The 17,782-nt window shown below is 36.0% G+C and overlaps 1 protein-coding gene across 1 annotated transcript; it reads left to right on the forward strand.

Annotated features, from left to right (window-relative positions):
• The first annotated feature begins 3,009 nt into the window (after positions 1 to 3,009).
• On the forward strand, positions 3,010 to 17,578 carry LOC110778586 (protein VASCULAR ASSOCIATED DEATH 1, chloroplastic). The gene is made up of 19 exons (XM_021983131.2): positions 3,010 to 3,463; positions 3,616 to 3,675; positions 5,573 to 5,623; positions 5,820 to 5,885; positions 6,863 to 6,958; positions 7,073 to 7,174; positions 10,479 to 10,576; positions 10,652 to 10,830; positions 11,302 to 11,342; positions 11,484 to 11,571; positions 11,787 to 11,873; positions 11,962 to 12,016; positions 12,559 to 12,625; positions 13,386 to 13,482; positions 15,494 to 15,555; positions 15,653 to 15,695; positions 15,819 to 16,126; positions 16,630 to 16,910; positions 16,996 to 17,578. Exons 1-18 carry the CDS (start codon positions 3,296 to 3,298, stop codon positions 16,879 to 16,881), a joined length of 1,920 nt encoding a protein of 639 aa, XP_021838823.1. The 5' UTR covers positions 3,010 to 3,295; the 3' UTR covers positions 16,882 to 16,910; positions 16,996 to 17,578.
• Positions 17,579 to 17,782: the final 204 nt, after the last annotated feature.

Below are 17,782 nucleotides of genomic sequence, written 5' to 3' on the forward strand. Positions count from 1 at the left end.
ATGTTTTAAAGTGATTTTTATGATTAATTAGGGTTTGGGTTTTAATGCTCATTTAACGTTAGTTTCAATTATGGAAATCAAATATAATTTTCAGATTTAATTCAAAGCTTAAAAGTGTTGTTTTTAATGATTTTAAAGGCGAGATATTAATATTTTCGCACTAGGACTTTAATTTTTCAAGTGAGACTATTATTTTAATTATGGGAAACCTATTTCAAATTAAATCAAAAGGGTTTAGTATTTATAAAAGTTGCTGGAAATTTAGTAAGCATGAATAATAACTAAGTTTTATTATTTTAATTATAGGAGGTGATTTCTAGCCTTGAGTCGTGATTTGCAAAGTGGCCCCCCGTACTTATATATTCGAGGTAAGTACATGCCTAAGGTGACTACCATTTACATGAGGACTATGTGATGTTATTATTTGTGAATCATGTGACTTGGATTATTATTGGAATCATGTTTGATGTTATGAACAAGCATGTTATTGGATATTGTGAATTATTAATCCTATGTGAACAATCATGTTGTGATTATGTATAATCGTTGAATTATGTCAAGCATGTTATTCAAGTTTATATGCATGTATGGATGTTTCACATGTAAGGATTATGTTTATGCAATTGTACGTAATGTCTAGCATACTTTGAGCCAAGTATTCGTGCCTTGTTGCACTATTTATACTGCCCCGTCAGTAGGGTAAGCTTCAAAACTCTTGGAACGTATATACCTCGAGTATGAACAATGGGGGGAGTCTTGCCAGAAAACTTGTACTCCTTGAATGATACAAGACGTTGTTTCATTCTTTATTTTAAGCGCGGGAATTTCGTCGGTATGGCCCGACAGTCGGTATGCCCGACATTTATTTATTATTTTGGTGTTTGGTGGGCTCCCAACACCGTTCCTTTTATGGATACTTTCTTTTACCCGTTCGAAGCTAATTCTTAATTAATCTGTGAGTCAAGAGTCGTATCGAGTGTCGAGTCTTGTCCCATGACTATTTGTTTATTAAATGGCTTTTGCATGTGGATTATTGTATTGTTTGAGTGAAGCATGTTAGACTAGGATTTCATTCTAGCTTGTTCGTACTCAGCTTTCGATGACTTCGTGATGTGTGAGAGGGTATACAAGATGTTCGACGTGCAATGATCGTAGTTTTGCCAAAAAAGAGTTTTATTTGATTCGATTTGTTATGTATTTGATACATTCATATCTCTTTTGTAGATGTCGTTTGACTTTTTATTAATGAATTAATTTTATTTTCAAAAAATAAAACGTAACTATTTAACCATTTATAATGTTTATTCATCAACTTTTCTTTCATAATATAAAAGTTAATAAAAACATATTTTGTATATTCGCTGTTACTTATACATTATATTCGCTGTTACTTTCTTGTTTTTATTGCAGTTTCATGTTAGAAGTTCCTGATATAGAATGGTGTTACTTGATTTTCTATGCTGGTATTACTTTTAGTTATTGTAGTTTCTTCAATTTCATGTTAAAGGTTTCTTTTATAGACTGATGTTACTTGACTTTCTATGTCGGTGTTACTTATACATTGCATTCACCGTTACTTTTCATGTTTTATTGCAGTTTCATGTTAGAGGCTTAGAGGTTCTTTGTATAGATTGGTGTTACTTTATTTACTACTACTCTTATATGCACGCTATGCGTGCGAGATTATATAAAAACTAAAAGTCACGTTATGACACCTAATCACAATAAATAATATGCTAAAAAAATTGTTCAAAAAGTTCATATGAAAAAAATTAGATATAATCTCTAGTTAAAAACATTTACATAGTTAAACAATGTAATACACATATTATATGACGAAAAATCTAAATTATAGTACTAAAGTAAAGAAAATTAACATCTAAATAGTGTGTTTCTTAGAGAAATTGGAAAAAAGGATTTCGAAAATTAGGTTTTGATAGCGAGTAGAGAAAGAATGTCGTTAAGTGGATTATTGGGATTGCAATTGAGCGTCACTCCACCATTTGAACTGCAACATAGTATTTATTTATTTATTTTTTTAATTTTTTTATGAATTAAAATGGAGAGAATTTAAGGGATTATGAATTAAAATGGAGAGAAATAAGGGATTTGTCATCTTTTCCCAAATTATTAGCAAGTTAACATTAACAAACATACAATATGTGAGGAGAAGATTAAGAGGTAATTGATTGAGTTTTTTTTTTCTTTTATCATTTTTGTGTCATTACGGTGGCTTAGTTTGTTGTAATTAAGTATTTGGTAAAAAAATTGCTTTTTTAAAACTTGACCCTGATTTTGGTGGGTTAAGTTTAGCTGTAATTAAGTATTTGGTAAAAAAATAATTCCTTTTTTAATTTTAACTTTTTACCGGTTGTTACTTGCTGTTCATTAGTGGCGTAATTTGTTGTTGGACCTACGTAATTTTTACTGTGATTAAGTTACTTTTTTGTAGTTTTTCTTATTTATTTATGACTTTTTCCCTTTATGACGTTATTTATTGTGGATATTGAATGATTTTTTTTCTCCTTTTTATTGTATTTATACTTATTGTTAATATAATTTATGGTTACTAAGGACATGTTAGTCTTTTCTATTGGGGATACCAAAAGTGTATTTACTAAAATAACCTCAGGTGTTCCCTTATATAATAGAGATGCTGGTGTTACTTTCAGATTTCGTTAACCAACACAATAAGCTTTAAACGCGTTGGGCTTATTTATAAGTGTGAACACACCACACCATCAAGTTGATGGTGTGGCTGATCACATATAAGACTCAAGGTTATGCCAATCTTATATCATAGAAAATCATTTATTTTATCCTATCCCACCTACCAATTCCCGGTTCTTTTTTCAGTTACTTTATCTTTCCCGATTGTCCAAAATTCTTCTTAAAGAGTCTCACAAATTTCCAAATTAAGCTTGTATTAATATCATATATCATATTCATATAAAACATCAAATTTCGTATAATAATTGCAACTTTCAATCTCCTCATATAATTAACACTATACTTTCCGATTTTGAAAGAAGACTATCCAAGAAGACTCTTTAGTTTTCAAACTTAGCGGACACTCTAGGAAAACACAAAAATAGAGGAAGTTCACATCAGGATTACAACAAATCTCCCACCTTCCAAAAGAGTCAACAAATTCTCCCTTCTTCTTGCTTAAATTCAGCAATCATCATCTGTCGGTTAATTTAGCTTAACACCAAACTCACCAACTTCCTCCATTCTATTCACTGCTACTGCTCTGATCAAAATCCCCCCTTTTTCTCTCTCCTCCCACCTTCCCATGGCGGCAGCCTTGGCGAGCCCACCTTCTTCTCAAACTATGGTCTCTTCTTCCACTCTTTCTCCTTCCCGTTCCTCATCGGAAAGCGCCGCCGTCTCCGCCACTCCCAGCGACCTATCTGATCGTATCACTCGCACTTCGAGTTTCTCCAGAAATGCCGATTCTCAGGTGATTCCAGAATTTTCCTCAATTACGAATTTTGCGAGTTTGCTTTAGCTTGAAGTTGATCAACGCCTCCTTTTTCTGCTTTATTTTATTTATTTATTTATTTATTTTCCTTTTTATGAATTTGATATTGAATTTTTGAATGTTTTTGATAGTCTTTGGATTTGCTGAGGAGTGAGGAGTATCGCCAGCTTTTTCGCCTGCCTGCCGAAGAAGTAAGTCAACTCAAATTTGTATTACTTCTTATAGAAGGTTTTAGGAATTTTGCACTTATTTGTTCATCTGAAGATCAGGAAAATGTATGAATTCGATATAAACATAGCAATGGAAGTAGAACAAACCAGAATTAATGTGGAAAACTTCAACTTGGAACAAGCAAACTTAATTTTAAATCAACATATATTGATAATATACTCAAATTTAATTTATTAGTTGATACTGAAGTATTTTTTTAATATAGCTAATGAGAAATGGGTCAAATAAAGGGGTGAGGGTGGGGTTGGTTGAATTTTTTAATGTTTTTTCTTAGGAAGTAGGAATATATGTGGGTTCATGTTAAGTGAGAAATGATATAATATTATTAAAGTATACCATTTATAGAAACGGGACGAGTATTACTGGACGACTTTATAACGAAAGCGGGACGAGTATTAAGGGACGGTGTAGGGAGTATAATTCAAGTTAATGTCCTGTGATTGTATAACCAACTTTTGTATTTTGTTGTTGAGCCACCTTGAGTACAAATGCACCTGAACCTCACAACTATGCGGATGGTTGGGGAATTTACACGCATGTACACATAAACACACTGAAGGTTCGTTTGGTAGCCGGTCATAAATAGTGTCAATATGAATGAATTTGTAAGGAAAATCAATATCCATTCCCATAGTAATGCTAGTTCCCTCAAAATTATCTCTTTTTCTTCATAAATTTCCATTACCATCCATCATCGTTTGGGGAGTGGTATTGGGTATGAATGCAGATTTATGAAAAAAAAACAAGTTTGAGATAAAGTTTCATTACCATGAACATTATGATGTTATTTTTTTTGCAAAAAACACTTAGTTTTATTCCCATTCCAACCATATATTACCGGTTACCAATAGGCCTTGAGCAATTCCTTATACGTAGTAACCCACCCTCCTTTTTAACGAATTCATAGAGTAAGGGGATAACTTAGGCATGCAATCTCTGGTTGGACCGTTGGACATGATTTGGGAGGAACCGAGTTAACTTAATTGCATACTTGCATATAAGGAATGAAAGTTTAAATGTGCCAGTAACTTATGCACTCTACTTGCCACGTACTTGCATTCCAATTAGGGTTGTATTCTATGGTTAAGATTCTTCCACTTGCCGAATTTCTACCAGGTAGCTGCTTATAGTGAGTATAGCCTTTACCTAATTCAATTCCCTTTATGTGGATCAACACTTCCAAAGGTTTACTATTGGGGGTTCGGGCCATATTCAGTATCCTGGCAAATACCAGCAACTACAACACATGCATCAGGAAAGTTACACCTAAATCATTCTTTTTACATTTCTATGAAGTGAATTTGAGAGGCAACAAATCCTAGTGTAGTTACTGAAGACCATGCAATAAATAATGTTAGCATTCAGTCAGCACGAGGGTGTACTTCTGCCCCCCGGAAAAGTATCTCACTTCCCCTCACTGTTTGCACTTTTGGACATTGAACCGTTTTACCCTAATTTTTCAAGGGCCCATCACCATATTTGGTTGGTATCTGTGAATCATGAAGTATCACATTGACGAATTGTGGTGGCCGGTGGGGTGTTGCAGCATAAAAATTGGCTACTTTTCCTATTGCTAATTGATACTGGGATGGAAGGACACTGTGAGGCCATGCTATTTCTTGGACTTGTCTCTTCCTGTGGTTCTTCCCAACAGTTACAAGTTCTGATGATTCTTCAGAGTAGTGTTGTGTGAATTTGATGATGTTAGTGCTGTGATTGATGAATACTAATCACAAGCTTTAATTTGTCCTTCAAACTATGAAGAACGTGTTACCAGCTTATATCCTTTTATCTCAAGTTCTATTCACCGAATTACAGAAGCAATATATAGCTCATCTAATATTTCCTTTATGACAGGCTCTTTTGCAGGATTTTAATTGCGCATTACAAGAAAACATTCTTCTTCAGGTAAGGTGCTTTCTAATTCCAATTTATTTTACTTTTTTTGATAGTGCTACGTTGCATTTTCTATCAGGAATGCAGTTAGTGTATGTCTTATTTATCTCAGTTATTGATTATCATCCACTTCCAGGCTTCCAGCTGCTTCTGCATCAAAGTGTTTAAACTTATCCTTATATTCTTGTAATTGTGGTTGATTCTGCAGGGTCATATGTACTTGTTTGAGCACTACATATGCTTTTACTCCAACATCTTTGGATTCGAAACAAAGGTGAATTGCTGTGTTTACCTCCGTGCTACATCATATAGTGAATTTGTATTTCGTTTAGTATGCTAGTTGAAAATTGATGAATTTATGAAATGTTTATTCTATAAGGGGCTCTTGAGGGCTTGGTGTCCCCTTTTTCGATTTCGTGTTATACCCTTACCCACGTGTCTAATTTGTAAAAAGGTATAGGAAGATGCTTCCATCTCTATTTGGAAAAGATAATTTCAAACCACAAAATCGTCACGCACACAAGGCGTGCATAAACACTAGTGTCAAATATTGGAACTAGTTAGAGCAATTTAGAAACCTTAACAACTGATCAACAGGTGGTTCTTATTAGGTCATACCACTATGCCTACTTAGACACGAATTTCAAACAACACATTAGATAATCTATGTTTCACGGACTCTTACCACACACTCAACACTCTGACATGTGTATGTACTATGTACTCCATTAGAGCTTTACCCAACACTTTAATTTTCAACCATAAACTTCATTATCTCGAGCCTGACGTCAGTAGAACAAAAAAGATACAATACAGGGAAACAGAAGAAATCCATGCTATAAATGCAAAAAAAATTGGGCTTGAATGACAAGTTTTAAAAATAATTAGCAAGCAAGTCAACCTGGATTCCTGGAATGTGTATATGTAACTATTTAACTTCAAAAGCACTTACAAACTATCTTTTAATATATGAAGTATGTTATTGACAACGTTTTCCCGCACTTGTGTCCAGTACTTGGACAATATTCTTGTGTATGGAAAGTCGATCCTTGACACTTCTAACATTTGAAATCATATTCCCAGGCAACACTCACTGTATTTGAAACATTGGGGTCACTAAAACCACCGTTTAATGCTTAATGGTTTAAGGAGATAGCTAATCTTTTGTCAAATTTCGTACAATTGTTTCTCTATTACACATTTGCACTAAGAACTTGGTTTTCTTTGTGATTCGTCCTCTTTTTGCTCCAGAAAATAATTCCTCTTCAAGATGTCACATCTGTACGGAGAGCAAAAACTGCTGGAATCTTTCATAATGCAATCGAAATTGTAGCTGCTGGAAAGAAGGTGACTGGCGCAATTGAACACTTTAACATTACGTTTGGCATACAGTGCTAGAAAATTGATACTAAAACGTGGTGTCGATTTGGATTGTTTACATGCTTTCTCATGGTTTGGCAGCACTTTTTCGCTTCATTCTTATCCCGTGATGAAGCTTTTAAGCTTATTGATGATGGATGGTCACAACAGACTAATGGTGCCAAAGGGATATTAGATCGACAGGTATTCCTACACTTCTTATATATGTGTATGCACTTATATGTTAACTTTTGCTAATAGACTAGTAGTTCAAAATAGTGAATTTGGATTCAAATGTTGTTCATTCTATAATCATGTTACAATGTTCAATACTTGATATCCTGTTACGCTGTAGGTATATTATATTAACAGTAGGAAAAAAGGAGAGCAAACAATGAGGACAGACTATATAGAAAGTTAAATTACAGATTGCTCAATTTTTTTATACTTCCCAACCGAGTAAGTCTTGAAAGCCCCACTAGCCTTAGACCATAACGCTGCTAAAAATGTGACTTTGCTCCACAATAACCAAAAGGTTACAAAACTCGTGAAAAGACCCTTGAGTTTGTCTCCAGCTACATACACCACACATTTGCCACAAAAGCATTTGCCATAACTATCCCTTTTCTCTAACCTTATCAAACCCTGTGAAGAAAATTTGCAGCCAATTCAATCCAATATCTCTAAAGGGCAAACCCAAGTTTCCCCGTGAAGCGCAAACAATCTCCTCCAAAGGTAACTTGCCATTTCATAGTGTAAGAAAACATTAGTACGGCAAAGCAAGCACATATCGGGTGAATTAACCAAACATGGCCTACACATTTGGAGCATGTCATTAGTGTTGATCCACCTAACGCCAATGTCCACACAAAACCCCTCACCTTAAGAGGTACCTTCTCCTTCCCTGTGAAATTTGCTACTGGAAAAGCTGGAAACTCAGGGGGTTGGTTCAAATAAACCAGGAAAGATTTACAAGAAAAAACTCTGACCCTAGCATCCGCCACTGTAGCTAATTGAAGATCCAAAGCCCCTAGTAGAGAAGGAAGCTCCTCTAACTCCCTATCATGTGGTGGCCTCCGGAAATGTAAATCCCATTCGTTATCACCATAGAACCTAGACAAATGGGCATTGCTTAGAGAAGAGAACTGAAATAACCGAGGGAACCAAATACATAGAAGTTGCGATCCCCTCCAAACGTCTTTCCAAAAATGAACACGACAAGTCGACAACCCTTGCCTACTATAAATTTAACTAAAGAAAATGAAAATTTTTAAACTGGGAGATGAACTTCCAGGGACAACCATGTGTTACGCTAAGAACTCTTTGAACATCCCACTTCCCACTCATTTAATCATACCTAGACAAGTCTGTAGTTTATTTACTTTTGAGCTCGTTAATTGGGTTGTTTGATTTGGATGATATTTGATGCTTTGTTTAAGCACATTGTTTTAGTGATCTGTTGTTTATGTCCCGTCGAACAAGTCAAAAGCACTTGTAAGCCTGTTGTATTTCTGTAGAAGGGCTTAATTTGTACCCGTCTTTTAATCTTAAGATCCACAAGTATCGGAAATGGCCGTTTTACGTGACATTTTTAAATTTAGAGAGTTGGTAGCTGAGTGGGATATTTTTTAACGGGGAATGAGGGGGATGAACTACTAAAGAATTTTGTTTGTGAAATTTTGTTTCTGTGGAGATAGTTAATTATGGGACTGAATTGTCTTTCAGAACTCAGATGGTGGCCTTGTAGTTGCTTACTCCAAACTTCAAAGTGTTTCAAGGTAGCCAGGAAGGGTTGAGTCACCTTTACTTAAATGATTTAATGATGTCACTAGAGTATGAAATTCCAAGTATGGAGGAAAACTCTTTCTGCAGTTTGTTAGTTTTTTTTTTGAAATTCCAGTGGGTCGAGTCACCTTTTACTTAAATGATGTTCGTGTGTTTGTTCTTTCCCTAATTGTTGGGACACTTGGAGTGGGTTAAGGGATGGATATTTTTTTTAGATAATTTTCTTTTCTTGAATTTAGATAATGGTTCTCTTTAATAGTTTTGTGTGTGTGTGTTGCGGGGGGGGGGGGGGGGGGGGGGGGAGGTTAAGGAGAGAATATTGGTGCTAGTGTTTTATTGTGTAGGTTAAGGAGAGAATATTGGTGCTAGTGTTTTACTGTATTAGTGCTTGCTACAGTTAAGGATACTGTGTGCATTCCGTTATTGGTTCGTTCAGTATCCCTGCATAAGTTTTCAAGAATTTTGCAGGATTATAGAACCCATCTGAGGATCTTTGTCGTTTATGCATCAACATTACCCCCTTTTCTCCAAAGAAACTCTCATGATACAATCTGATACAATTATACAAACTGAATAATTAGATTGTATGCCAAACAAGCACCAACCACACTATCAAAATTGTTGTGATCACTGAGTCTGATCTCAATAATGAGATGGAGAACTAGCTGATTAATTCCAGAAAACCAATAATACTGAAAGAGATGGTTTTGAAGAGTTTAATCAATGATGAAAGCTGAAGTAGAGAGAAAGAGAATAAAGAAAAGGAGGCTTTGTATTTCATTCAAGATCCCAAAATACACCAGAGTTGTGGCTTAAATAGCCTTACAAAGTAGAATCCTAGAATTAAGGTAAAAGACAAAAACTACAGAATACTATGTAATTGAAATGGCAGCTTTTCAGATTCCTTTGTCTGTTTCCTCTCCAACGTTATTGCCAGCTGCCTCATTCAGGTACATTCCATAGCTGTCACCTCCCACATTCTCCTCCTTGTCTTTTTCTGCACCTGATGTCATTGTTTCTGATGTCATCATGCCATCTTCTTTTATCAGTATAGTGATAACAGAATTAACTGCCATTCCCTCCCTTTTGTTGATTTCCTTCTTTCCTTGCCCTTCTTGTCCTGTGATTGTATCATCTCACCTCAGCCCGGGCCGGATCTGTGCCATCTTACTCCAATAATTGCATAGAGGTGGTTTTCAAGTGACTCAAGTGTTAAGTAATATGCCTCATATATATAGAAACATACACAGCTTAATGAGCCATTTAATTTTTGGTTTGTTATAATTCAACGGTCAAAAGACAAGTGATAATTTGATTCAATTGGATTCGGATGCTTGAGAGATCTCGCACAGTATAGATGTTCTTAACCCAGCTATGCAAACACCTGGTTACAAATGTTGGTCCCTAGAAACTAGAAGTTGGGAACCCATAATCATTTGAAATGTTAATAAACATTTTTTCACTTTTGACCTTGTCTTTAAAGACCTTATGATCATCTTTTACGATCATATGATTACAGCATGCATCTTGGCTACTATAATTTTATTTGATTACTGATGTCTTAGAATGACGTTACTAGGTGAGGAGCTTGTTTGGATGACTAACTGGAAATAATATACACCCTTATGACTTTTTATGAAGATTTTTGGATTTGTATATGAATATCAAGTTCTTCAATACCAATTTATATATTGACACTTTTGGTACCCCTGTCAACCTTTAGGATTCTAAATTTGAGAGCAGTTCCCAATTAAATGGAGATATTCCAGCTGAAAACGCCAACTCTGATATCCCTGTGAGTGACTCGGTGTCAGATGAGAGGTAATTTAGTGAACCACTCTTATAGTTCCTGTTTGATTTGGAGCTATTTGACCTTTTCACCAATACTCGATTCAGGAATTTGGGGGTGTCTACACCAGAAGACACCAAACCTCCTGCAGGTCATGTTCATGATAATGCTAAGCCAACTGCTTCTAAAGTTTCTCATGTGATGGAAGAGAAGCGAGAGGATGCAGGACCTTCTACGTCTTCACAGTCTATCAATTGGAACCTGGAAACTCAGGATGCTCCCGAAAGTAAATAAGTCTCTTTATTCTTCATGTTTTTCTAGATCCTGGAAGATACTTAATACCTCCCGTAGATGACATGATTTGTTTGCTAGAATGTTACTTTTTTCTTCCGAATAAAGAGCTGTGGTGGCAGATAAAAGATAATCAATCTGTTGAGAGTTGAGTCAGGCTCACTCAATTGGTTGGAAATTTGATTCTGGTTACTCAATTGGTTGGAATTGAACATCTTGCCAGTGAATTATATTACTTCCACTAGTAAGAAATCCAGCGAATGATTGGATTTAATAGGTCATAAAAGTGTAAAAAGAGGTTTGTTGCTGTCCTTGTTGGCCGCTCGGCGATCTTTAGTTGACACGCGAATGTGAGCTTAGTATACATATTTTCATCTTTTATGGTTATGGTACTTATATACTTTTAGGTTTAGCTGTCCCTTGTATGATCCTTCATATTTCCTGATGGTGCTTTTCTGATGTGCAGCACCTAAATGTTACACCAAGGTCGCGGAGTCTAAGTTTCCGGTATGATCATGCTCTTATTGTACCATCTGAGAGTATTTATTTTGTTCTTATATTAAGTGTTGTAAGATGACCTATATTGCAGTAATTTGTCCTCATTTGCCGTTGGTATGATATAACAATACTTCTGCCTGTGAATTGCAGATAAATGTTGAGCAGTTCTTCAATCTGTTTATTTCTGATGATGCTGTTGGTTTTATTAAATCCTTCCATAACAAATGTGGAGATAAAGGTATCTCTCTCAGTATTCGTGAACTTTATGCTGTATCTTTGAACCTTGTATAAAGGGAACCTGGTTATTCAATATGGAAGGGACTAGGGAGATAATGATTCTCAAGAGCTTGATTATCTATATTCTAGAATTAGATATAAAAGAAAATGAATCCAGGATTATAGACATTCTTTTATCTGTCTGAAGCATGTTGCTTATTGCTTCCATGTATACAGATTTTATGTGCACTTCATGGTTGCCTCATGACAAGTTTGGATATACTCGTGAGAAAAAGTTTCTGCATCCTGTGAAAATATATTTTGGTATGTTGCATCTCTATTGAACCAGAATCATTATTTAGCAGATAAATTGGGTATGGCGTAAGATGCTGACTTTCTTCTGTTTCTTTAGGGGCAAAGTGTGGTGGCTGCAAGGAGACCCAGAAATTCCAGGTTTACAAGGACAGGTAAATTGCATGTTTCTTGGAATTGTTTGTGTCTGAATCATAAAACACTAACTGGGCCTCTTGTATAAGGCTATAATTTCTCGTGGCTTGGTATTCCAGAATATTTTTTGGGTTGTTTACTGGATTTCATCATTTCTATTAGTCTAATGTTTTATTTCCCTGGCATAGCAATGCTTTTTCTATGAGAAAAAAGCAAAAGATAAAATGATTATTCCACTTTGTTGATTTGTTTAGGGTTTAGCAATTGCAGGGGTAAGGTTGCGTACACCCGACCCCCCCCACCCCGCTTCTTGCGGGAGCCTCTTTGAGGCAATGGGGTAATGATAATGATGATTGTTGACGCTTAGTTTTATTCCGTATAAATGATATACAACGTATTGCCTATTACTGTTAGGTTAGGCTACCATTTCTACGCTTATTTTCTCGTTGGATTACTTAAGCTTTGTCAAGGATTAGCTTTTTCACAATAAATGGATCATAATGTACTCCCAATTATTGCTAGTCCATCATTTTTTACATTTTGTTCTCAATGATCTTGTCAGCCATCTTGTTATCAAGACTTCACAGGAAGTGAGTGATGTTCCTTATGCAGATTACTTCACTGTTGAGGTAAACCTCTTTGCCGATTCCTGCTAATGGCTATAGTGTCAGATACTTATTTAGTTGATTTGTTGACTTAAGACCATCAGTCACAAAGTTACATAATTGATTTTGGCATTTTTTGCCATATATTTTTTGAATTATGTATCCTGAAGTTTTGTGGAACCCCTCAATTAAAAATAAATGTTCTGTAGAAATATTTGGTTTTGATTTCTGTCTTATGTGTTATCGAGTCTTGACCTTCGTTCTTCCATAAACCTCTAATATACATCAAAATAAATGTCACATTAGATGTGTGTTATTAGAGAAACAGTCCCAGAAGGATATTATGGCATAGTCTAGAACAAAATGTTGTGATTTATTTTCTGTTACTTACTTACGTAGTCCCCTCATGGTAGGAGCTTCTAGGGAGCGGGCTTACTCGTGAAATTGGTTGCATTATCTATAGAGCCTTTTAAGATAGTTCTGCCAGCATCTTGTGCGGTTCCTGTTTTATTTTTGCTGCTTACATTGTTGGACCCATACTGACCTTAGGAAGCTCAACTATATTTTTGTGTGGATATTTGCCTCTTTTTACTACTTCACTGGAATTTACACAAAGCTTGTGTTGTAAGCTTTCAAGTGTTCTGTTAAATTGTGAAGTTATCTAAAGAGAAGAGACTATCTTTTCTGAAGTTAAGGGTTTCGTTCCATTTGTTTGAATCCCACCGGATTTCTCGGTTAACTGTTTTCCCCCAAATCTCTAATCTCTCTTCAACTGCAATTCCAGGGACTCTGGGATGTGCAGAAAGACAGTGATGAGTCGGAAGGTTGTATATTGCAAGTATATACTAATGTGACTTTTTCTAAGAAAACTATGTTTAAAGGTTTGTCGATGAGCTCTCTCTCTCTCTCTCTCTCTCTCACACACACACACACACACACACACACACCTTAAACCCCAATCTTAAACCCCAACACGTGTGTGTGTGTGTTTGTGTATGTGCATGTGTTTTTGTCTGTGTTTAAACCCAATCTTAAACCCTGCGTGTTTATCAATTTTTTTTGTAAATTTTGAATGTGTTACATGGCTTCTTATGGCTTCTTTCATGCATTTTTGTGTACAAAATGGGGCTTCTCCTTGCTGATTTAATGTGACAGAGCAGGTGTACAGTTGCTATGTTGCTGATGCTATCAATATGTTTGTCCAAATATATGGCTATTTTGTGTCCAGTTACCATGCAGAATAGTTGAGACAATGGATGTAAATAGCTTTTTGTACTGTCAGAATTTCAGTGCTGATTATCATAATAGGTTCTCCCTGCCCACAGGTTGCTTCCATTTTACTCCCCCCGTCACATCTCAGGGTTAATGTCGAGTTGGGTGCGAGAAATATAGAGAAAAAAAGTGGGTGGGTTGGGTTGGTCCCAACTTAAGAGAAATTCCAGAGAGAAACAAGTGGTTATTTCTCAGCCTAGTTTTCCAGAGAGCTGGAGACCTATTATTTTAACAGGGTTGATTCAGGGTGTTGGATCCAACTTCAAAGAAAATTTAGCGAGAAAACTGGGTAGACGTTGGATGAAAATACGAGGGCCTTTCTCATATCTAATAATTCGATACACAATGCACTTCAGCTAGAGTACTTATATGCTCTGTTTTTTTTGTCTTAGAAGGTCCTAACTCCTAAGATATCTTGCATGTGTCATTTATTGTTTTTTTGATAAGTTATTGACACCAACTCTGGGGAAAAATAGAAAAGAAAGATATTCACTATACCACCTCAGGGTTAACAACTAGCACAGCAGGATCTTAAAGAATAGCTCTTTGGAAACTCATGAATGACTCCTGTTGGTTATTGAATAGCTCTCTGGAAAACTCCATTCAGGAAAATCTCAGACTTGCCCATACTAAAAGTTGCTACTCCGTAATAGTTTAACACAGTTTTCACATTCCCTCAATCTTACACAATGTATATAGTTGAAAATGATGAAAAATAAGGATGCTTACATTTAGTCATTTACTAATCACATACATGTGATACATCCTTTTGCATAATCCTTGTGAACTTCTGTTAATGGATAATTGAGAGCATTTCGGAAATGTCAAATTTGGTAACTTAAACCATCTTTTTGGGATAGAGGGGAGTATCTCTGTAGCTGTTGGCATCCAAACCACGCTCTCAATCTCGAGTCTTGTCATCATTGCTTTTCTGCAATCCTTTGATGTCAGATCTTTGAATGCAGGAAATTTCTTATCAGTCTTTATAACCTCAATCTACTCTATAGAAATTGAGTTATATCATAGTATCCTTAATTTGAGTTACTAGTGGGAGTAACAAAATACTTTCCATAATTGTATGTGAAACACCTCTTTGTATGCATCTATATGAGTTTGGTGCTTCTCATGGATCACATTAAGGCTTGTACTTTGTAGGGTAATTGTAGGTAAACATATGGTTACAAGATTGGCTTTTAGGAATGAGTACGGTACAGTCTCAGACCATCATATCTAAAGATCTAAGGGTAACTGGAGGCTGCCTTTGTGGACAAGTTTATGTACTTCAATTCCTGAGGATAGTGAATCCATCAATTCTCTAGTCCCTACTTCTTATTTCCTACTCTTGCCAAGTTTCTCTGGCTTGAAGTGAAGACAACCTCCAAAGTTGCAGACCGTGCCTTTCTTGGCAGTGTTTTGTTTATTTTTGTCTTCACTTTATATTCTCTTTAGGGTTTTGCTCCAATTGCTTGACTTGTTGCCTGTAGGACACTTTTTGTCAATGTATTTTACCAAGCATTAAGTTCTCTTATTTGGATTTTGATGCATATATTCTTCCCTTCCCCTTACACCTTTTATGGATGTGTTTGATTGATGCTATTTGCATTTAACTTGATATCATAGGTAAGATAGAGCAATCAACCGTGGAAGAGTGTCGAGAAGTTTTCGCAACCTGGATACAACATGTATTTTCTCTTTCCTGATTTTGTGCTACTCCCTTAATTATCGAGTTCCTTGGAGTTTTATCATCAGTGAAGAATCTGTGTACAACATTTGTTACAGGCACATGAACTGTTAAAGCAGAAGAACATCGAGAAAACAGAAGGTACCAAGACACATTCCATTATCAAGCACTTCTTACTTATCAGAACTCAGTGCAATTTATGTATCGACTGTTCAAATTGCAGTCACACTCATATTTTTTCATGTGTGGACATTTGGCATGCAGAAGGTGCTATACTTAACATGCTTCAGAATGGCCAAGTTGATCAGCAAGTTGCTGGACAACCTGCAGAACACTCAGAAAGGTTGCATGGGAAGGGTGAGCCTCAGAGGAAAATTGAGACTGTAGCCAACTCTTGGGGCAGTCATGAACAAATCAGAAATAGATTACTTGAAAATCTGTTTCATGCTACTACAACCGTCATGTCTACTTTGAGAGCGATTGCAGTCAAGGTCTGCACTTATTTGAGAAGTAAAGGCAACCTCCAAGTGTTTTTGGTGATTGCTTTTTCTATTATCCTCCTCTTAATGCAGGTATGATAATTTTCGTTAATTTCCCCATATATTCTTTTTTTAATGTCAGCAGTTGTAGACACTCTACTAGGAGATATATTGATCCAGTGATAAATAATTAACTTTGAACTTTGTTATTTATATCGCCTTGCTCTAGTAAAGTAGCAAATTTGGTTTTGATGTGTTTGTCTTAATTTTGTAAACCATGGAGTCGGCACTAGGCGTGCCTCTTAGAAATTCTGGAATTTGACCTTCATAAAATAGTGCTAAGGGCTGGTAAAAGTGCTACTGGAACTCTAGGGAAGTTGTTCCACTTTCTTCACTCGAATAAACTGGATTCATTCATGTAAATGAGGAGGAATAATGGTAAACCCAACTGAGATTCAATTCAAAGAACCACTAAATTAGAGACCTATAAAACAGATATTTTAGTTTGAAGTCCTAAATCTTGTCCATTAAGTTCTCTACCTGTAGTCACTCACCCCACTGGCCCTCGGTTGATATTTTGCTGTGTCTCACTGCAGTTCAGCATTGTTGTACTATTAAGTAGACCACAACCAGTTTATATAATTCCTCAAGCAGATCACACGAGTTCTATGGGGCTAGGAGTCGGTGATAGATCAGCAGAAGCAATGGCTTGGATGGAAAAACGAGTTCACCTGCTTAAGGATGAGATGCTTCTGGTGGAGGCTCAGCTTGAAAGGATGAAACATGAACATGTTTTATTAAAAGCACAATTAGAGGACTTCGGTCGTCTACTGAAGCAGCAAAGATGACTTTGATCTCTTGTATATTCCCATCAATGGTATACATTCACTTAATTTACTTGTCTTATCCGGACCTTATATTGTTTGCTTTTATAAAACCGTGACAAATTTTTTTGATTTCAGGTTCTCAGTTCACGACTATATTTTGGCCATTGAAGAAATGATCTAGTAAGTATTGGGTTGTATAAATGATGCTTTGGATATTCAGGGACATGTAAAAGAATCCTGCTTGAAGCATTTTTGTATTCGATATCTACATATGATTTTGAGCTATCACGGTCTTTTGCAAATATTGCAAACCCCGTGGACTGTTGTATCACTGGAGGTTGTAAAGCTGGAAGACTTCCCAATTCAATGAGAGGAAGACGTAGGAAAGTTTGTAAAAAATAATACGAACTGTAAAGTCTAGTATGGAATGATGGAATCGAATGAGCTGTCTGGCCAACGGTTTTCCGGTGATGGTGGCTTAGTGTAGCATTATATTCAATGTTGCACTGCAATCACAAGCCATTTGGATGTTCATGTTTATGTCTTGAATCATGATGTATTTTCTTTTAAATGATTTCAGAGACCACTGTGTGTTAACACCGGCCCGCCTCTTTATCCTGGGGTCTCTCCGGCAGGGGAGAGGCTGTTCATGTTTTACCTCATGATATGTATATGTAAATAATGGGGTATAAATAAACTGTTCAATATTTTGTTGTAATATGTATGATCCAGATTTTTTTTTCCAGAAAAACTAACTGGAGCAGTTTTCTCTAATTAGCCAAAACTTATGGTTATTTTGCATATAAATGGCTTATAGCTAAGACTGATTTACCAACACTAGAGCCGTCAATTCTCAACCCGAACCGTTGAACCCGTTGGGTTAATCCGATCATTAAGAATTCGAACCGTTAATGACCCTTGA

This window comes from Spinacia oleracea, chromosome 2, assembly GCF_020520425.1.
Source record: "Spinacia oleracea cultivar Varoflay chromosome 2, BTI_SOV_V1, whole genome shotgun sequence".
Classification (NCBI taxonomy): domain Eukaryota; kingdom Viridiplantae; phylum Streptophyta; class Magnoliopsida; order Caryophyllales; family Amaranthaceae; genus Spinacia; species Spinacia oleracea.

Coding starts and splice junctions, on each gene's coding strand:
- LOC110778586 (XM_021983131.2), top strand. CDS start 3,296: ATGGCGGCAGCCTTGGCGAGCCCACCTTCTTCTCAAACTATGGTCTCT. Junction 11,572..11,786: donor TAACAAATGTGGAGATAAAG/GTATCTCTCTCA, acceptor CCATGTATACAG/ATTTTATGTGCACTTCATGG. Junction 15,556..15,652: donor TCGCAACCTGGATACAACAT/GTATTTTCTCTT, acceptor CATTTGTTACAG/GCACATGAACTGTTAAAGCA.